The sequence below is a fragment of the Notechis scutatus genome, chromosome 1 (genome assembly GCF_049901735.1).
Source record: "Notechis scutatus isolate UNSWTSFEM ecotype Mainland chromosome 1, rNotScu1.2, whole genome shotgun sequence".
Lineage (NCBI taxonomy): Eukaryota > Metazoa > Chordata > Lepidosauria > Squamata > Elapidae > Notechis > Notechis scutatus.
In genome coordinates this window covers 191250303-191273151 of record NC_142009.1, presented here as the reverse complement: position 1 = coordinate 191273151, position 22849 = coordinate 191250303, and the positions used below count along the sequence as shown (strand labels likewise).

Sequence of the window (22849 nt, the reverse complement as noted above, 5' to 3'; positions counted from 1 at the left end):
GTGAATCCTACCTCTGCCTTTGAGGCAAGTGGCTGGGAGACCAGGCAGGGTGTGATGAGTGATGTCACCCACCCAGTCACATGACCAACCGGCCATGACTACCCAGCCAGAGAACCAGTTGTTAAAATATTTGCAGCCAATCACTGCCTAGACGAGCATATGCAGGACTGTTCTATTACACTCTTCCTATAGTTTTTATTGTAAAATAGGGACAGGGAACAAATTCGCCAGCTGGATCCAGTTTCCTTCTTTCCTGGCAGATTAGACAGTATCAGAAAATGAAACTTAAAAAAAGAAAGCTGAGCCAAGAGTAATTTTTCTTACAGTATCTTCTTTAACTGGATGTATTGAAATGAAAGGGATAGGGTTGCTAGAATTTCAGCACTGAACGATTTCCAGCTTAGAACCAATTTATAATTCTCCATATAGGTAGTCCTTGAGTTACGACTGTAATGGAGCCTGCCTAATAGAATCATAAATTTTATCAGTAGTAAAACAGGTGATTCTACACTTAAACTCAATTCTACAAAATTCTTTTTGCAGTGGTCGTTAAGCAGACGTGGTTATAAAACAACTGCTGCAGTTGTTCTTAGGTGACCACTATGGTCATTAAGCAAACCCATTATTCACTGTGGTGCTGTTTTGCTAAAAATTGTAGGCGCTGGTTTTCAGCAAAATTGTCATAAAACCCAGCCAGATGACCATGAAAGGCTACAAATGGCCATAAATGTGGCCATGTTACCAAACACCCAAAGCATAGTCAAGTGACTTGGTGGTGGTGGGGGCGTGTTGGAACTTTGACTCCACATCATAAGTCCCCTTTTTCAGGGAGGTAGATCATAACTTTAAACGCTCACTAAGCGACCAGTTGTAAATCGAGGACTACCTGTATTAGGCTAGAGACTCCTTCGGGTTCTAAGAACTTTCTTATGAATTAGCAAGATTCTTTTACAAAAGCATCCCCCGTGTCCTTATCCATCTATTAAGTGCCCACCTTAGCATAAGTATGTCCAGTGCATCCTATAGGAAGAATTCCCTCCTGCACTGAGAAAATCACTCGGTGTAGGACTAAGCAGTAAAAACATGGAGCAGTTTTGCCTACTATTCATTTTGCTCAAAGGAGAAAAGAATGGCCTCCCTTGAGGTTCTATTGCCAGGTGAGCTAGATTAGGAGTATAAATTTGAGGTCCTCACAGTGTCTGTTCTTGTTTTTCCTGATGAGGGTGGAAAAAGATGTAGTAGTTGATGTTCTAGCCCAAGATTGGGGAGACCAAGTGACTTTGAACCAATCACTCTAACCTAATCTTGAGGTTATAATTGGGAGGCAAACAGGAGGAAGTAGTTCTAGGTATGATGCCTTGAACTCTTGTCACAAAAGGCTTGTCATTAATCCAATAGATAGATGGAACAACAACAACAAAATCACCGTTTTTCTTGTAATTGAAGGGTGATATTGGATTACCTGGACCACCTGGACCAATTGGAGAGCAAGGGATAGGGATTCCTGGGGCTAAGGTAACAACCACATGGATAAATCAGTCCCTTTAAAGGGAAAGTGTTTTATGCAGTGTAACTGCAGCTACAATAACAGGTAAATATGTCCTTCTTTGCAAAAAGGGTGACCGTGGACACCCAGGACCTCCTGGTCCATTCGGCCCCAAAGGAGATGGCTATCCAGGCTTAACTGTAAGTAGTCAACCTATGCTGTTACTTAAAAAGAGAACATTGAACGGTGAATCACAGTAAGAAAGAGTAGGGATGGTATGCAATTCAGAACCATTAACCGTTAAATCTATTTACTTCCCTATACCAGGGTCTTCCTGGTCTTCCTGGAGCTCCTGGAGAGCCAGGCCCTGATGGGGTTGGATTACCTGGACCAAAGGTGTGCTTTATATCGTGTGATTATATGCATATATTAGATATATAGTCTAAATAGTGTTATATAAGATAAATTGTATGTATAAAGTATATATAAGAGGGAGGGAGGGAGGGGGAGAGAGAGAGAGAGAGAGAGAGAGAGAGAGAGAATGTGATAGGTTTGTTGTTATACAAAGTAAACAGCTGAGGCTGTATGCCAGGGGTCTCCAATCTTGGCAACTTTAAGACTTGTGGACTTCAATTCCCAGCTTTGCTGGCTGATAAATTCTGGGAATTGAAGTCCACAAGTCTTAAAGTTGCCAAGGCTGGAGCCCCCTGCTGTATGTTATTACCTTAATTTACTGTGCTAAAATGAGTTGGAAGTCAGTGCTTCTTTTTTCTTTTACTGTTTGCCCTAAACTTTTTTCTTCTTTCCTTTTTCCTCCCCTACTTTTCCGTTATTTTCATTTTCTTTGTGTTTTATATTTTGATCAAGTAATAAAATTTGTAAAGAAGTGTGAGAAAAGAGATTGGGCACATACATATATAATTTTTCTTTTCGGGCTGATTGCAATATGGACTTTCAAAAATCTTCACTGAATTATCACGTAACAGTTGTACAGCTTTTCATTCATTGGAAGGCTGTTGTCAGCAAACATATATTACTGGTAAAATTCCTAGTTATTAAATGCTACCTTTTTTTCCTGCAAGGATGGAATGTTATCATATGGAGTCAAGTTATTACATATGCCAATAGAAAAACAATACAGGTAGCCCTCAAGATAGGCCCATAATGGAGCCTGTCTGTAATGGCCCACGTCACAGCAGTTGTTAGGTGAAACACGTCACCTAACGACCTCTCCCATCTCTGCTCTTCCCAATGAAATGTTAAACTTATGTGCCATCACCAAACAGAGCATGGGGTGCCTCCTGGATGGGGGAGGCCGTGGGAGGCTTAGCAGAGGACCAGGCCCACCTGCCCTGGCCCTCCCAGGGCCTCCCTCACCCCTGAGATTCCCATGCTCCACTTCCCACATCTTGGGTCCCAACAACTCTTTGCCTGCTTACACCAGGTCCTCCTAGGCTTTAAGCCTGATTCCCACCCCAACAGGTCAAACATCCTTCTCCTCACTTAGCTCTTGAAAGCCTTCCAGAGTGCTAGAATGACTTCCTTCTTTGTGCAGCCACATGGCACGGTTCCAAAACTGGACTCCATTTTGTTCCTCCATGAAATGGTTGCCCTAGTCAGGGTGCCACCATGTTGCCCAGGGACAAATTACTTTGTTCTGCTGCTTCTGCAGCATTGTGGAGACCTCTCTAACTGCCGCAAAAGGAAGCAGTTTGTCTGGCAGCTGCCATTTTGTCTCCATCTACAAACAGGAGGGAAAACATGGGGGTGCATTTGGATCAGTGCCGCATAGCCCAGGGACACCTGGCCTGCCCTTCTTTCACAACATGAGGTCTGGGGTGGGGTGATATGGGTGTGTGTGGAGGAAGCCCAAGTGCTGCAGGATTCCTCCCTGGGGTGGAATGGTAGAAGAGAGGCAGGGTATGTGTGTACTGCAGTAACCCTGTGGTAGGTCATAAGGGCAAATGACAGCAGGGCCTCTGCAACCATTGTAACTTTGAATTGGGGTCATATGTTTTTGGAGGGTCTGCCATAATTTTGAATGTTCATTAAATGGCCTGTTATTCCTCAGGGATTATCTGTAATATAAATCCCGATATAAGTCAGTAACAACAATGGAAGTTATCCTGACTTCCGGTGGTGTTCTTGTCGATGGCGGATCAGAGACCGCGATCATACGCGGCTTTGATCCGTGCTTACTCTGTTGGAGGGGTCCTTAAAGTACTGGATCCATCTGACCCACATCATAGGGGTGGGAAGAAGAGGGGAAGACCGCCAGATGGGTTGAGGGGAGCCGCATCTCTCCTCCCTGGCTTGGTAAACTCCCCTAAAAGACAGGGAGAAGCGGCAGTCTTTAATGGCTGCCCTGAAGACAGGAAGCTGCCGGGACACAACGGCGTGTAACTGGATAAAAGACTTTGAATATTCTTTTTGAAAACCCCGAAAAAGCCGAAAAGAAGGAGCCCTCATTTGGAAGAGTGGTAGCAGTGAACGAGAAATAAGAGGAAAATATAAGGTAAAGAAAAAACCAGAAATAAAAGAATTATATACCATTAGAGACTAAATTTGGAACAACATATAGAATTGGACATTAATCAGGCTTTAGATAAAATGCTGGATTTATTTTGAACTGATAAAATTTAATATTAATACTACGGAAAAGTGATTTAAAATAAAAGAATTCTAAGAAGAAAGTGATATAGAGCACCACCTAAGGATTCAAGATTTCCTTCTTTTATGTTTCTATGGAAAACTATCAGTTGTATAAACAAGATCCCCGGAAGCTCATAAAAAAGAAGGGTGGGATTATAGTAAAATATAAAAGAATGCAATACTTTGGGATTGTTGGAAGTTGATTGTGATAAGAAAACAGAAGAAAGAGAAAGTGAGATAAATGGAGATTTTTGACACGGACTATAATAGAAAAACTTGATCTTTAATAAAATAAAGAATAACTTAATAGACCAAAGAAATGGAAGAAATAAGCAAAGAATTTAAATTGGAGCTCCAAACTGTGAGAGAGATGCTTAAAGAAAAAATGAGACTGGTCGAGATAATGCTGAGTAAAGTAATGGCGTCACAGCCTGCAGAAGAACAAAGGAGGCTCAGAGAGGATGAATTAAAAGAGGAAAATAACAGCCTTGATGAATATGAAGAACAAGGACCATTGTCAAAAGACATAAAAGGATTTAAAACAGAGACACTGACAACAGAGACAGCAAATAAAAGAGATAAGACACACAAGATTAAGAAGAAGAAGGGAATATACAAGAAGAAACTCCAAAAAAGAGAACTGAAAGGGGGTGGGGGGACATGGTTGACAGGCAGAGGGAAATAAAAAATAAAACCAGAAGGAAAAAAGAAGAAAGATTGGGGAAATTTAGAAAAGGGAAACCTAGCCAAAATTAAAAGGAATGTTAAAGTTACAAGATTTCAAGATAAGGGTTAGGGATTGTACAAGGGGGATACCACATGGGAATGTATATTGGCATTTAGTTTAAAACTTGCTGGAAATTATTTTAGGATTATATAACTATATATAACTATATATATATAACTATATATATATATATAACTATATATATATATAACTATAAAACTTTAAAAGAACTACAATGACGTGGGAAAATACCCGAACCAAGCCGAACACCATACATGTAAGTACCCGCGAAAACTTAAGAAAACAAATATCAAACCTCTACGGGGAGGAAATAAACAGCCAGATCAAAACCTACGAGAAACTGGAAATTAAAAGAGCAGGAATACTATGTGACCTCCAATTCCTACGCAGCTGCAGAGACAACAATACTACACCAACCTGCTTCAAATTAACATTTCATCAAAGCACAGCAGCCACTAAACGTATCCTGAAAAGAACTGAAATGGCTTTACTACGGAACGAGCTCCACAGTAAGAGATTCCGATTAGATCAGTTAAACAAAGATTTGCTAGCACTACACCTGGAACTGAGCAGCAAAATCCACCCTCTACTTTGGGACAAGATAAAAAAAACTTACAACTTGGAGAGCTGATTCTGAAGGCATTTACAAACAGGAAAAATTATTGAAAAAATTAAAGAAATTAGAACATGACAAGAAAACCCCCAACAACTCACAACAACACCTGAAACAATTAGTGCACAACGTTTCCAACAGAGAACTCACCAAAACAGAAACAGATGTTCTAACCAAAGGATTCAATTATGCTATAGCACCCCAAAAAAATCCCCACAGAATCCATCATATGTGCAGTAGAATCCAGCCTAACTAAATTAAATACAGATGAAGCTGATAAAATAAGACACCAAGTTACCAATATCCTATGCACAAGCAAGCCACCCAAAAGCAACTTACAGAAAAATGAAATTAAAGCACTACAAACCCTGAAAAGAGATAGCAGCATAATCATCCTCCCAGCAGACAAAGGAAATGCCACTGTAGTAATGGACAGAAAAGACTACGAAACAAAATTGACAGACCTACTCCAAGACTCCACATACAAACCCATAAACACAGACCCAACCACATATCTGGAAAAATTAACCAAGAAGAAAATTATAACCAGCCACATAAGCAAAGAGATCCAACACACGATTATACCCAGAGAGAAATCTTCCAGATGCCCCAAACTATACGGCCTCCCAAAAATACACAAAGAAGGCATACCTCTCAGACCCATAGTCAGCTCCAGAGGAGCACCACTACAAAACCTAGCCAAATACCTAGCAAAGCAGCTACAGCCCCATGCTGAAACAGCAGCTTCACATGTACAAAACTCATACCACTTCTTGGAAATGATCAAAGATCTACACGTGGAGCAAGAAGATCTGCTTGTAAGTTTTGACGTGGTTTCCCTATTCACTCAAGTCCCGATAAAAGAGACCCTTGAAATCATCAAAAATAAATACCAACCAGCCAAACACCTCATGGAACTAACAGAACACTGCTTAACCAACACATATTTCATATACAAAGGACAAAGATACAAACAAATAGAAGGAGCCCCATGGGATCACCACTGTCACCTGTCATTGCTAACCTGTTCATGGAAGAATTCGAATCCAGAGCCCTGGCCAATGCCATCCTCAAACCCAAACTATGGTTAAGATACATCGATGACACATTCGTGATTTGGCCCCATGGACAAGAAAATCTAAACAATTTCCTAACACACCTAAACAGCGCACACCCCAAAATCAAGTTCACCATGGAAACAGAAACAAACAAACAACTACCATTCCTAGATGTACTAATCTACAAAAAAACAGATGGCACACTAGGACACACCATATACCAGAAGAAAACACACACCAACCGCTACCTCAACGCCCAATCCCACCACCACCCAGCACAGATAAACTCCGTGGCTAAAACACTAATTACCAGAACCAAACGCCTGGCAGACAAGACACACATTAAGGCTGAACTATGCACCCTGACTAAAGTACTGACAGCCAACGGCTTCCACAAAAGCAAAATCACCAGCTTGATCCACAAAAACACACTGAAACATAATAGAGACCCAGAAGATGAACAGACCTATGGAACAGCTGTCCTGCCCTACATAAGAGGTACTACAGACAAAATTAGTAAGGTACTACACAGACATCACATCAGGACTGCCTTCAAAACAGACAGAAAAATAGCAGCCATCCTTAGCAACCCCAAAGATAAAATTGACCTGGAAAACCAAGGCATATACGAAGTCCCCTGTGCATCATGCCCGGCCACATACATTGGACAGACCAATAGAAGCACTCACAAACAAAAAAATATCCACACCACAAGCCAGGCAAACACCTGGGCACAAACAGATCCCCCTGATACCTCCAGCTCAAACACACCCCAACCAGGCACCCAGATGAAACCCAGCTTCCTAACTAATGATAGCCGTCCATTTACCCGAAGCCAAGCTGCACTAAAGGCCTCCATTAAAGTAACACAATGCTGCCAGCCAATCAAGATACAAAAAGAGCCAAAAAACAGACAGAAGATATCAGAGACACCCATCAAGCAGAACACAGCAAACTCCGAGACCAATAAACACAGACCAAGACTCCCAACCAATCAGGATGAAGAAAAAACCATTCTGGCACAGCAATAGGCTGCCCCAAATTTAAATCTGAAACCACTGTAAAAGTCTGACCCACAGACGGACACAATACAGAAGCCTGATGATGGCAGATGAGATTCTGCTGAAACGTTGCTACAACTTTAAAAGAACTACAATGACGTGGGAAAATACCCGAACCAAGCCGAACACCATACATGTAAGTACCCGCGAAAACTTAAGAATATATAAAATATATAGACAAATTTTGGATAAGTGTTAAGGAAGAAAAAGTATGATTATTAATGATTATAAGAAAAGTGAAATGTATTAAACTATATAAATGTTGGCTAAGTAGAAAAGGGAAAAATATGATTATTAATGATTAAAAGAAAAGTCAAGATGAAATAAGATATATTAGGAAGTCATTCCAGCAATTCTATGGGGGGGGGGGGAATATCTTAAAATATACATGTTTTAAAATATACATTTGATTATTTAATGTTAATATGCTTAAAGTTGGGGAATGAATTATTAAATTAGATAGATTGAGGGGATATACCACGTGGATCCTAAATGTATTGGTTTTGTTTTATTCTTGCTTTTTTTAGATTGTTTATTATATAATTGGCCAAGGGAAAATTAAGGACAAGAATGATGTGTAATGTTAAATAAAATAGGTGGTAAGCTATAAACGGAAATAATAGGGGATAAAGAATTGGGAATTTATATTTGGATGAAATGATATTGATATTGAATTAATGAATTGAAATATAAAATGGAAATTTATTTAAAAGATAAGCGAAATGGATAATGATATGAGATGATATTATATAAGATTGGTGGAAATGAAAATATGATTATGTATAAGTGTTTTAATCTGGAACCACGTTGCTCACGTAAAGAGATGTGTAAAAATTAAAAAATTAAAAACTTTTTGGAAAAAAACCCCAATGGAAGTTATCATGTAGACTGCAGGGGTGGGTGGGAGGGAGAGAGGCCACCTATTTCCTGACTTTGATTAAGTAAAACTGGCAAACGCCCTCACCATCCATTCTAGGAAATAAAAGTTCTTCAACAATTGGAGAGTTGTAGATCACCCCACAGTTAATACTAATTCTACAGATGGAAAAAGCAAATTGGTATAGAAATTGATTCAATATTGTACTGAAATTTTTTTGTTCCAAAAATTGAGATATGTGCAGAATAACACCTTCTTAGCAGAGATTCTTTTAAAGTGGATCATGTACCATCATTACCCACCTCTGTGTGTGTTTGTGTGTATGTGTATGTGATACTGCATACACATATTAACCAAAATGTTTAAGCACAGGTGATTGAAAATGCTACAGTGATCTAGTTCACTCTGTATCAGTAAACCATAAAAACATGAATAATAATGTATAAATTACAGTATATACTACCAGTAGTTAGGCTCACATCTCATTCTAGGCCAAAATGAAACAAATCATGCTATAATTTAGAATAATGCACAAACTGAGCCATAGATTCGAAAGACATATCTACTTTGTCTTGCTACATCCTTTACCTGTTTTGAGAAAAAGGTCTATGAATTGTATCTCACAAGTAAATTTGTATGATTAATACATTGCATCTACATCTGTTAACATCATCAAACAATATCTGCCTATCCCACGTCCTTTGGAGGGACATGATAGAAGGATAAAATGCCAAATCTAGTCTAAACATTTGGCCAAATGGGCAACCAACTATAATAATAATTATATGAGCCATGGTGGTACAGTGGTTAGAATGCAGTACTGCAGGCTACTCCTGCTGCCTGCTGACTGCCTATAATTTGGCAGTCCGAATCACACCTGGCTCAAGGTTGACTCAGCCTTCTGAAGATGGTAAAATGAGGACCCAGATTGTTAATGAAAATATGAAGACTCTGTAAACCGCTTAGAGAGGGCTGTAAAGCACTGTGAAGTGGTATATAAGTCTAAGTGCTATTGCTATTGCTGTATCTTGTGACAATATCTTTAAGGCCACCAAAGAACATCTGCTTGTTCCAGGTCCTTGATGGATAGATAAAAATGCCAAATCCAGTCTAAAATCTGACTAACTGTTCAACCAACAATAATAATTTGAAATGTTTACAAATATACATTTTAGGGTGATCCAGGTGCCAGAGGACCATCTGGTCTCCCAGGTCCAACAGGAGAAGGCCTTCCAGGACCAAAAGTAAGTCACAATAAAAAAAAAAATCGCATTGGACCATCACACATCAAAAATAATTATTATCTTCTCTATTTGTATGTAGCTAGTTTACTATTCATATTAATTTAAGAGGAATTAATATCATAGCTAATATTTTGTAAATTAAAAGGCAAAAGAAAATGAAAATTTACCAAAATGCAATTTAAATGGTAATAAAGATATATTGAAGCAAATATAAAAGTTTACCATTCTTGTTGCAAGACTCATTGAAATGTTACTTTTAGATTTGTTTTTATTTATTTATTTAGCAAATTTATATAGCTCCCAACTCATACATGGGTGAATCTAGGCAGTTTGCAAAATTTACAGAAATCATAGATAATTTCAGAAATCATAGTTTACTCCTGGGAAGTATTTTGAAATAAAATAGAAAGAATATAAAGAATAAAGTAGAGTTATATCAGGTTTTTGCAACTTTTTCACTAAGATACAAATCATTCAAGTTTCTTTAATGGAGCCACCATTTGTTGGAACAAGCTGGCCATTTTGCTGTGACTAGGATCAGATTGTCCTTTTGCCTTATAAATCAATCTTGGGCCACCTGTTACTAGGCAAGGTGTAGCAAGTAGGAATGCAACTTTAATCCATAATAATCATTGACATTAGTCAATGCTTAATCGTTGACATAGGTCACTTTTAAAAAAACCAGGTCTAAGTGAATAGCACACAAACTACTTCTGGTTAGAACAATCTAGAATAAAAAGATAAAATCTTCCTTGAATCGTGTTTGACCTCTGGTGGCTTCACATATACATCTACAGTATGTTGTATTCTAGGCAGCCATACAAAGGTGTACTGAATGTTACTGTTATCTTCTTGGATGTTTTTTCCTAATGTAGTCTATTGTTTATCCAATATGACTTGCTGTACATACAGTACATAGAACTGTCCTTTAAGGTAGCCATGTTGATTTGAAAAGAAGCAGCCCTAAGATATAAAATCAAGAGATACTTCTAGCATAAGTACAGTTAAAATTAAATTGTAAGATATATTGATTGCAAACAATAGAAATTTCATGGAGCTTCATGGTTCTTATACAGATTTTAGATAGCAGCAAAATGGAATGGTGGCATTTATGATTCCTTTAATGATGACTACACTTTTTTTTCCTCAGGGAAATATTGGACGACAAGGACCTCCTGGTGCTTTAGGCCCACCTGGTGAAGGTATACAAGGACCAAAGGTATCATGATTTCTTGGACACTTAGATATAATGAAGAGGAAAAAGCAGACTTCACAAACCAGAGAAAATAGGAATATATATTTTTTTCTTTATGTATTAAAAGGCCCTTCCGTTTGGAGGTAGAAGAGTTAATAAAAGAAATCAATTACAATTTGGTTTACATCATATTTAGCATTTGTATATTATAAAATCAATGTTTCTCATGCAAAATAAGGGCATATGAAGAATTAAGCCAATACAGATTAGAATATATTTTGGCAAATGTAGCAATGAATGCTTATGTATGCAAGAATAACCTGAATTTGTGAAAAATCTAATTTTTATTTGTTTTTCCAATCAAATTTAGAAAATAAGGTTGTATTTAATATATAATAAAATTGTCAACTGTTCTGTCAATTAATTATAATTAGGGTGAACAGGGAATTCAAGGAATGCCAGGACCACGTGGGCCTCCTGGAGAAGGACTTCTAGGACCAAAGGTATATGCTATACTTCTACTGTGTTATCAAGAGGCAACATGGGCATTTAATGCTCCCAAGCATTAATTTTCTTGACAAGGTTTTTCAGAAGTTTGTTTTTGTCTCCATTCTAATGCTGAGAGAAAATGACTAGCCCAAGGTCATCTAGCTGGTTTCATGCCTAACGGGGGAGTAGAATCACAGTTTCTCAGTTTTTAGCCTGACACCTTAACCAAATTGGCTCTCAACATGTCTTGGGAACTTCCTGGGAACTCTCCTATGCTTACCAATAATTGTGGCAATAAATACTTAGGCATTTAGAATGGGGAATTGTAAGCCAAGGATAGGCTTCCTAACGCCCATGATTACCAATATAATTCCAAATATTTCCCCTGGTGCTCACCTCATCTGACCTTGAAAAATAATCACTAAAATGGCAAAATATCAGCCTCAAGCATCCTATTGATTGAGGAAAAGCATTATTACAAAGAAAGAAAGAAAGAAAAATGAGCAGCTGCAATACCAGACAACTTGGACGTGAACTCATCTGCCCAGAAAAAGGCAAAAGGTCACAAGGTAATCCTTGGCTAATGACCACTCATTCAGTGATATTCAAAGTTACGATGGCACTGGGCAAGTGTAGTTATGACTGGTTCTCAAAGTTCCTACTGTTCTAGCAGCCCTGCTGAGGTCATGTGATTGCCATCAGGATGCTTGGCAACCGGTTCGCACTTAGGATGGTTGCAGCATCCCATGATCACATGACAGGAATTTACATTACATTTAAATAAGATGCTTTACAGATGTTGTATAACTAATTCAAAGGGTGATCGTGGAACTGCAGGAGAAAGAGGAAGAAAAGGCGAAAAGGGTAATATGGGAGACCCTGGAACAGCTGGAGAACCTGTAAGTACATAAACCCATCAGATGCTGCAGAGTATATTGCCAAAACTCTGCCTGTGCCTACATCTTAAGTATTAGCATTAGTTTCAAGCAAATAATGTAGCTTATAGAATAGGTACCGACTCTTCTTTTAAGGGTCCAGAACAATTCTTAAGAAGAATACAGGAAATCCTCGATTTACAATCATTCATTTAGCAACTATGTGAAGTTACAAAGGCACTGAAAAAAATGTGACTGACAAACAGTCCTCACTTTTATGACCATCCTAGGATCTCCATTGTGAAGCAATCAAAATTTGGGCATTTGGCAATCAACATGCATTTATGACAGTTGCTGTATCCCAGGTCATGTGACTGCCATTTGCAGTCTTCCCAGCCAGTTTCTGACAAGTGAAGTCAATGGTGGGGGTGGGGGGGAGTTGGATTTGCTTATTGACCATGTCATGTACATAACAACTGAAATGATTTGCTTAATAACCATGGAACAAAGGTCATAAAACTGAGTACAACTAATAACTACCTTGCTTAGCAATGGAAATTCTGGTCCCAACTGTGGGGATAAGTTGAAGAGTACCTGTAATTTGACTAGATTAACTTCCTGAATGATAGTTCCATCTGGAAAATTTGGGTTGGAATATCTGTGGTTCAACACCAGAAGCACAATTATAAATTCCTAATATTTCAAATAAAATTAAAATAGATAATTGTGACTTTCCGAACATTTTATCAGTGGGCTCTTTGGCGCTCTCTGAACTTGATTGTTTTCTTGCAGACAATTCATTACCAAGCTTACATCAATGCTAGAAGGGAGTAGGGTTTACTTTCTTTTTATATACTAGTGACTTGCGCTGTCAATGTTAGGGCTCTTAGAGGTTTGTTAATTAGGCTGTTGTATACTCTTAGCTTGTTGGTAGTCCCTTGATTTGAGTATTGTTTACTTCTTGATTAATGGTCTAGTGTTAATCTCTGCTTATCTCAGTATTGATTGATGGTGAGGAGGTATTTCAGTCTCTTTGTTTCTTTGGTTCCCCCCACTTTTTTTTCTTTTTGATTGTCTCTTGCATGGTATGTAGATGTTGTTTATCTCTCTGTTCCTGTTAATGACCAATTTGACTAAGTGCCAGGCTTCCATGAACTGTTTAGCATTTTTGGATTTGGCTTGGTCTAGAATGCTCACAGTTTCCCAGTTGAAACTATGGTTCAGTCTGGCCATGTGTTGTGAAATTGAATTTTCATCCCACTGATGATGTTAGCTAGTTTGGTAATGAAATGTCTGCAAGAAAACAACCAAGTTCAGAGAGTATCAAGGACCCTACAGTTGAATCTTGAGCTACAAATATTCTCTTCTATTAGAAACAATTCATCTTATGTCAACATATATTGCCAGACTGCATTTTGCAGTCATGGGATTGCTTCCGGCAAAAGGAATAGAATTACTCTGTTTAGGAGGCATGTGCCATTATTAGGAGGTTCTAAATTTGACACTTAAGGACAAGCAATGGGAGAATCTTTTTCATCAGTAAAGTAGCTGAAAATATCTCTCCCTTTGACTAGGCTGGAGACATGGAAAATATCTTTGGGGACTCTCAGATCTTTTCCAAGCATAGGTTCCTATAATTATATGTGCACTGATTCATCAAACCTTAATGATGAATTAGAAATAATAATAAAAAAAATTCCTTTTCAGGGTAGAACTGGACCCAAGGGAGAACAAGGTCTAACGGTAAGCAATCTTTTTCAGAATCAAGTTTAGTTATGCTGTATTGTTCTCAATTAATGTGCTCCTAGTAATAATTATGAAATAATTATGAATTATGAATTATTAATCATTTAGCAAGTCATATACATGTGCCTTTTTAAACAATTTAGATATCTTGCACTGGTATCCATTTTACATATATCTAAATTGTTTAAAAATGCATCTGTAATTTTTACGCAAGTGGAAGAAAAAGGGCACAGAAGATACCCCTCTGCCTTTTAAAGACTGTTTCAGTTATTTATTTCCAATGATTTATTTTATAGGTTCTGAGCACCTTAACAACAGTTTTTTTAAAACTTAGTATTTCTGTCTGTAAGGGGTTCACATGATAAAAATTTAAGACAATCAAATTATTTTGGGACTAAGAGTCACCAAATAAAATAAAAATATATATACTGTAAATGTAATCGCTTTTCCTTCCTCCCTTCCTTCCTTCCTCTTCCCTCCCTCCCTCCTCTACAACTAGTAGACCCTTAAAACACCAAACAATGTGTGTGTGTGTAGGTATATATAATATGTATGTATGAACATGGATGTACAAACAGAAACAGGTCTGTTTACCCAAGTAAAATGTTGCAGAATTGGTTAGAATGCATGTTTCCTAGGGCTTTGTTTTAGATGTAATGGCACTAGTTATGCTGGAGTTCTTTGTAAAGATTAAATGGAGTTTCAGTGTGTTCCACTCTGATTTAGGGAAAAGGATATTAGTTGCTTGGATTACTTTATTTTCAATATCCACCAACTAGACGATGCTCTGCCTGGAAATGAATGAAAAATTGTCTAGTAGTAATTATGCATATATATAAATTTGTTCACAAGTTACAAATTATAGCAGTTGGCAGCTTGTAGCCAACCTTGGCTATGAGACACAGAGAGAATTGGCTTTCCCCACCCAGTAATAATCCCCCATACTTGATCTAAATGTTCAGTTACATACCTGGAGAATTGAAGTAAAATGTTTTTTTGAGTAGCCATATGTTGCTTGGCTATTGTAAAATAATTGTTGGTGAAATGCAAGAAGATCAGCTATTTCCTCACACAGAAATATTTTATTTGAGGAATTTTAAGATATTGCATCATTTTGGAATTATATTATTCTATATAAGAACAATGTTGCTTATGTGACTAAGAGTACTTTGCAAGCATTTTAAGTATTGGTGATGAATAAGATGACATTCACTGCATGAGAATATGAGATTATTCTAGGTATAATAAATACTATTTTTATGTAGTTTTTCCAAAGGCCATGTTATAAATTGCTGAAACAATTTTGTAATACTATATGTGTATTTCTTTTCTAACATAGAGAGAAGATATAATTAAGTTAATTAAAGAGATATGTGGTAAGTTTGCAACCTGTCTTGCCATCATAACCTCAGACAGGTTCTTATTCTTTTCCCCAAATTGGAAAATTATTAGAATATTCTTTACTCAAAGATAAAATGAAAATGCCAATAATCAGGTTACTCCTGTGGAATCAGAATAGCATTGAAGACTTGGGTTTTCCCCCAAGCACAGGGATAGGGAGGGGTGGTTAGAGAGGATTTAATGTGGGACTGTATGTGTGATGAAATGTGTCTATGAAGGGAGGGGTAGTGGGATGGACTACAGTGAAGCAGCGCTTTCATAAAAAGCAGGAAGCACATTCCAAGGAGGAGGATGAGATAAGAGGCAGCTCAGCCCAGAGCTGGATACGAAACGGAAGGAGAGAGTCAGAATAGTGATTCCCAAAAATCTTTCAGGGTAGATGCCTTAGAATGAGAGTAGTAAAAGTTTAGTCTGCAAAATTCTGTCTATTGAGGGTAAGCAAATAAAGAACTGAATGTTGGCATGGTTATATGTGGTTCTTTGGCTGGGGCTAATGGTATGTTGGAAATGTAACATTGGTTCCAGGTTTTTAATATTTATGGTTTTAATAGATTTAATATAGTATTATGTTGTTTTATTATTGATACTGTTTTGATTGAGAGCTACCCAGGGTTCAAAATCAGAAGGAGGCGATATAAATGTTTTGAGTAAATAAAATAAAAATATTGTTTGAATTAAAATTGTAATAATGCTCATGTTCAGTGCACATGGAAAGATTTATATAGTTTGATCTTTCAGTAAAAAAATATTCCAAATTTAGTTGTTGTTTTTTAATTCTTTTTACAGGTTGTGGCATTAAATGCAAGGAAATACCTATGGAGCTAGTGTTCGTGATCGACAGTTCTGAAAGTGTTGGCCCAGAGAATTTTGAGATAATCAAAGACTTTGTTACTGCCTTAGTGGACAGAGTAACTGTAGGGAGAAATGCTACTAGAATTGGACTTGTTCTCTACAGCCTGGAAGTTCGGCTTGAATTTGGGCTGAATAGGTACACAGCTCAACAGGATGTGAAACAAGCTATCAGAAAGATGTTATACATGGGAGAAGGCACTTACACAGGAACTGCCATCCGCAAAGCAACCCAAGAAGGCTTTTTCGGGGCTCGAACTGGTGTAAGGAAAGTTGCCATAGTCCTAACCGATGGGCAAGCCGATAAGAGAGAAGCTGTTAAGCTGGATATTGCTGTCCGAGAAGCTCATGCAGCCAACATAGAAATGTATGCAATTGGAATTGTAAATACTTCAGACCCAACACAAGTTGAGTTCTTACGTGAGCTGAATCTAATTGCATCTGATCCAGACAGAGAACATATGTATCTTATTGATGATTTTAATACTCTTCCAGGTGAGCATTTAAACATGGTTCTGAAGATTCCATTGATATATAGTGGATATCACATTCCACTTGTACCCTTCAAGCTAAAAGGTCTTGGTTCTGTGTTTTGGTGAGACCAGTCAATGGGTATCTTTGTAATGATTAAGATCCCAAAACAATCAGAGTGCAAATAGAGAATACTACTAGGAAAAAATACATCATTTTTAATGTTATCATTGCAAACTATGATATGTATATTTTTACGTGTGTTACCTACCATTCTAGACTAGTATATGATCATAGATTAAGGCTATTGCCAATAGGAGTCACAAAAACACCATTTGAATAACATAAAATAACATACAGTAGCTTTTGCTGTATGAATACTGCTAGAGATAATCAGAAGTTACATGCAACATTTACAATTCTGATCATTTTTGTTAAGGGTGAACCAAAGTGGATCTATCCTTAAGAAGATTACAAAACTTGAGAAAAAATTTTTTTAATTGCATGGTATACCCACCTATTATATCTGTATTTATAACCACCACAAGAAGGTAATGGATGAACCAACATGTTAATGGTTGGTAATGGTGATGGTAACCTAAAATTTAATGTTCATTCTGTAATGCTCATTACATCAGAGAACTTTACCTTTTTCTCAAAGGATAACTTAAAAGGTCACAAGTTTGCCTAGTGCTTTAGCTAATCCTAACTCTCAACAATCAACTATTTTTCTTTTATGAAAAATGTGCTACTGGAAATATTTTTGCTAGAAATCATTACCCCTACTGTCAGTGTTCTCCTACTCAAGATATTTGGAATTTACAGTCAATGGTAAAATATTTTACATTCTGAAGTAGCACTTCTGTTTCGGCTCTTCATTCTGTAAGGCAAGAGAGACCAATATAAATATTTTGGAGAACAATTTTTGTCAGCCAGCATGGAAAAAATCAGAAATATTAGGAATTATAGTAGAAAATACCTTGAGAATACAAAATTGTTTATTTCTTCTTTGGTACACATGCTGATATCTAGGATTTTCCTAACTGATATACAATATTGGTAAGAGGTTACACGCTAAGATGTGAAAGTAATATTCCAAGAGCTATCTACACATCAAAGAAGCAGTCAACACTTTAAAAAAATAATTGATTTACATTCAAAATACTATGAATATTTGTATTACTTAGTCAATAGTTGTATATTTTACCATATTTTAGACTTTTCCTTTTCTTCTTATTTTATAGCTTTAGAGTCCAAACTTGTTAACCAGTTTTGTGAGGATGAACATGGTGCCTTAATATATAACCGAGTTGGAAATGGAGGAAGCATCAGTGGATCATTGATTCATTCAGTATCTTCTCACTCTTCACAACATTTATTACACATGAACAATAAGAATGGACAAGCAGTATCTTCAAGCACATATGAAGCATCAATGAAAGACAATTCCATAAACACTGGCCAGTTTTCTCAACCATTAATTCTGGTACTTGTCTGAAGTCCACTTTATTTTTAAAAAACCCCTACAGTAATGGGGTGGATTTCCTTAAAACTCTGTTAGAGAAACATGGCTTTGCAGTCCATTTTTTAAATCAGAGTATTTTTAATAAGTGTCTGGGTTAGTTGCTAGATAATGCTGATGATGGGTTTTACAATTGATTCTAATAATATAAATAATATTTAGTAAAATAATAATCTGATTTCTGAAATGATATTGTTTGATATTATCTGATTGTATTCAGATAATTTCTTAAGCTGGAAACACAGAGCCATGGTGTGGTTTCGGGCACGAAAATAATAGTGATGGAAGAAGTCTGTTTACCATTATCTAATATTGAATATGTCCTTTGTGGATAGAAACTCCACCTACATTTTAAAATTAACCAATCTGGATTTACTTTAGGAAAAAGGATCACACAGAATATTTCTTAAGAACCATGACATGGTATCCAACAAAAGTGATGTTCCAGTCTTGCTTCCAGTTAACGGTAAAGGTACTTATTTCATAGTTAATTTCTTAATGAAATATGTGCCACACAGGTAGAAGAAATCCTCCCTTTTCTCATTTCTTTCTTTTATAATATTCTCTGCACTAGTTACTTCGGCACTGCCATTGCCAACATCTTCACCACCACCATCATCCCTGCCATCTCTAACAGCAGAAAAGACACTGCCACCATCTCATTCATCCGTTTCTTCCATGCCATCTACCGTCAAGACAGGTCTTTACATATTGCAAAGTTTCACATGTGGTTTTTTTCTCTGTATAATCATAAACATATAGTATTGTACATACATTCTAATTAATTATAATTTAATGCTCAAGTCCTTGACTTCCCCAATAAGATGACCTTCAAATCTGTTTGGATTTCAACTTCTGCACTTTCTAGCTTGCTGAACCACCGTGATAGCTCTTTGCATTTAATTGGGGGGTGGGGTTACTTCTTTTTTTATGCCAAACTTCCTCACAAAATATCATTTTCTCCAAAACTGCAAAACTTCTGGGAAGCAGATGCAAGTCTATGGCCCTGTCTCATTCATCTTTGCAGTTTGTGCTCATGTTTTCTACGGTAGCTGAGGAATTCTGAGAGGTGAAATCAACATATCTTAGAATTGCCAAGGTTGAGAAACAGTGCTATAAAATTATTTGGGAATATTAAAGTGATTTCTAAATTGCAGCCATATTATTCCAATAATACACAACAATTACATCTTTTGTTGTTTTTATTTTTTTTAAAGTGAATATCCTGAGGCCTCCGCAGTGTCAGTTAAGATTAGATCAAGGACCATGCCGCGTTTATATAATAAAATGGTATTATGATAAGCAAGCTGATTCTTGTGCTCAGTTTTGGTATGGTGGCTGCAATGGGAATGATAATCGCTTTGATAGAGAAGAAGACTGTAAAAAGACATGCGTACTTTTCTCTGGAGGTAAGAATTAACTATTGTTTTTACAATTTAAGATTCATGTTTCTTGTCCTTTGGGGAAACCAATTCTGATCAAATTCAGTTTTTCAAAAGTTGAAATTTGGTAATAAGAGATCTCATACATATTTTTTCCCCCTACGAGAGCAGAGTTTCAGCGGAAAACTGAAAAATTAAGCTTAGCCATAAAATATTAAATTATTGGGTTCTAATTTAACACAGGTCGTCATCCATACTGTGTCAATGGCGTATCTTTAGGGTTTAGATTTTTGTTTTTGTGTCTTGAACCAGTGTTCATTCTTTCACCTTCTATCAGTGGTTATTAAACTGGGGGTAATGCCCATTTTCCTTCCTATCCCAAGTGCTTCTTTGAATTCATCTGTTACATTAAATCTCAAGTTCCTCTAGGAAAGAGGTACCCAGACAGAAATGCAAGTAACTAAAGTGTCATAAGTATACTAAGTTTGACCATAAGACAGAAAAAAAAAATCTAAAATCTATAGTCATGCCAAACTTCTTCAGGTTTTCCAGGTTCAAGAATTCCTCATCAGGAAAATGGGTTTAGCAGGAAAAAGGGGGGGAAGTGTATGATTCAGTCTCTGTCAAATTTGTTTTTAAAGGTGTTGAGGAAGAAAAGCACATTGTATTTTAACAGGTATGGAATAGTTTTAGATTGTGATGTAGTTTCTCCCAAAGGTTGCTAGAAGAAGCAAATATATTTGTAAAATCCTTCATCTTGGAAATAAAATTTCTAATTACTAAAGTTCCAATAAGGAACAATTTGAAAACACTACCTAAATATTTGTCACTATTTATTGACAGTTGACTTTCTTTTGCTCAACAATATAACATAATATGACATTTATTTTGCAGATGCCTAAAGATTGCCCACCAAACAGAATGGAACAGAAAAGACTTTTTAATCAGAAGAAAAGTGGTATAAAGAATATCAAGGGTTTTCTTTATACAGTGTACTTAATTCATATGAGGATTTTATCCTCAAACCACTTATTCTGATGTACTCCTACTAAAATCTACAATAAAGGTTTTTTTAAAAAAAAAACTTCAGAAACTATGACAATACCAGCAGATAATGTTAAAGTATGTATTGGAATTATACAGATTTTCTTTGGGTCTAGAACAATATTCATGCTTTGTTAATTGCAAAGAAAGCATGTACCTCTGTCATTCAAACTGGCATTCCTGTGGGACAAAAGTTTCTACAACTGTTGCTTGTTTATTTGAACTCTGCTGCATTCCTAGTTCAAATGATTTATAATGTTCCTGGAGAAGAGGAATAGAATCAGATACTTCACTTGCCTGAGAATGAACAGAAGTTACTAAGATGAATCCCAGCGTAATTCAAGTAAAGAAAAATCCTTGAGTGCATTGTCAGTTGTCATGGAAAAATCATTGATATGGTGCTGGATGTTTGAGACTCTACTCTGTTGATTGGAAGGAAGAAGGATGGATATAAGCCCAGCTGCTAAGCTAGAAACAAAGCAATTGATGCTATTGATAAAGCAGTTGATGATTTGCAATAATGTAGAATGGGATGACATACTTCTGTTACATGAATGGATTTGGGGAATCCGGTAACATCAGTGGCCTGATATGTACCTGCATTGGTGTAAATAGGCTTGTACTCAGTTTTTTCCAGGAAGTTTCAAATAACTGGAAATGGGACTACTTAAGGGAAAAGATCATATTGCCTTTTCAGAAACACTTGCAGAAGTAAGATTCGCACTAGAGGAAAAATTAGCATATAAATCATGCATTTAATACAAGTATATTCCAGGTCCCACCAGCTATTCATCTAATTGGCCATGGAGGTCTTTGCTTTCCAAGTCTGAAAGCCAACCGGAATAATGTATACTGACAGATGAGAAGGATAAAATCTTGTGATAATTGGAAGCTAGAACATTGAAATGTTGTGAGAGTTGACTAATTAGTATTTACAAAAAAATATTATCATTGTTAGTTTTTGTGTCCATGTTATCATGCACAACCATATGATGGTGGCCAGTATCTGAAAATTGCTAGCATCTGCCCTGAAACAAACTCAATCATCACTAGATTATGATTTAATCTAACAGCTGATTTTAGTTAATCTGTGACTGACAATAAAGTAAAATAAATTGCAATGATACCTTAGTGAAGATAGTGCCTACTTTGAAAAACTATTTATCATATAATTATTATCATCATAATTATTAACATGTAGTAAGAAATATATTATTTTTTTACAAGATACACCTACACAGTGTCAAAAATGTATTAGTTTCTTTCATGGAAATATAGTCATAATCCTTTTCATTTGTTTTTAGTTTAACATGATATGCAAATCTATCTGTCTATGCTATGTACTATGTAAATCAGGTCACACTGGCTTTTTCAAAGTGTAGTTTAATAGTTGTGCTTACATTTACAAATCACCATCAGTATATACTACAGAATTAAATATATACTACAGAATTAATAAATAACTTTAACATGCTTGTAATTCCTACCATAATTCAAAATATCTATTTTAAATGAAAAGGTCAAATAATGCTGTTCCAGTTAGCATTAGATAGTTCAACTCTAAAACTATTTCTAAATGTTCAAAACCCAATTTCAGATGCTGGTTTACATGGCAGGTGACAGATTAATACAAATGTTTACAATAGGATGTTGAATTTGGTTCTGCCACATGCCAGTTGTTGAAAGACTTGTTTCTGCTCTATTTTATGGTATACTCATTTATTTTCAGTAAATGTCTGAAATGTATTTTTGTTGAGTTGAATATATACTAACATTTTTTTTGTAAATGGACTACTTGTACTTTTATTTCATCAGCCAGAACTTTTTCACTGTTGTAGGAAAATGAATATCATTGATATTCATTTCATCTCTTGAATTAAAGCCAATGTATTTTTTTCATCATTTTCAGGAAGAAGATATTTATGCTTTTGCAAAACTAAGAAAAATAAGAATATAGCCATTTTTTTGAAGAACTGTATATGGTCAGAAATCACTTACTCAGTTTACAGACATGTCTTTTTACAGTGAGACAAGGAAAAGAACTCCCTGCTCTGTTGAATAAAGATTAAGGCTGCAATTTATTTGTGTAAAAGGGGATTTCCTTAGAGTTGAACTCAACCACTGGTAACTTCACAA

The 22849-nt window shown here is 36.5% G+C and overlaps 1 protein-coding gene across 1 annotated transcript in view; it reads left to right on the top strand.

Moving 5' to 3' along the window:
* Positions 1–22521, top strand: part of LOC113423583 (uncharacterized) — a 51436-nt gene extending 28915 nt beyond the window's left edge. Inside the window, exons 22-36 of the mRNA XM_026685040.2 lie at positions 1447–1515; positions 1618–1686; positions 1814–1882; positions 9671–9739; positions 10890–10958; positions 11369–11437; positions 12242–12322; positions 14006–14041; positions 15384–15420; positions 16232–16789; positions 18010–18251; positions 18669–18759; positions 18862–18987; positions 19505–19696; positions 20564–22521. Coding sequence (XP_026540825.2) covers positions 1447–1515; positions 1618–1686; positions 1814–1882; positions 9671–9739; positions 10890–10958; positions 11369–11437; positions 12242–12322; positions 14006–14041; positions 15384–15420; positions 16232–16789; positions 18010–18251; positions 18669–18759; positions 18862–18987; positions 19505–19696; positions 20564–20571 — 1785 coding nt within the window. The 3' untranslated portion in view covers positions 20572–22521. The remainder of the gene's footprint in view (positions 1–1446; positions 1516–1617; positions 1687–1813; positions 1883–9670; positions 9740–10889; positions 10959–11368; positions 11438–12241; positions 12323–14005; positions 14042–15383; positions 15421–16231; positions 16790–18009; positions 18252–18668; positions 18760–18861; positions 18988–19504; positions 19697–20563) is intronic.
* Positions 22522–22849: the final 328 nt, after the last annotated feature.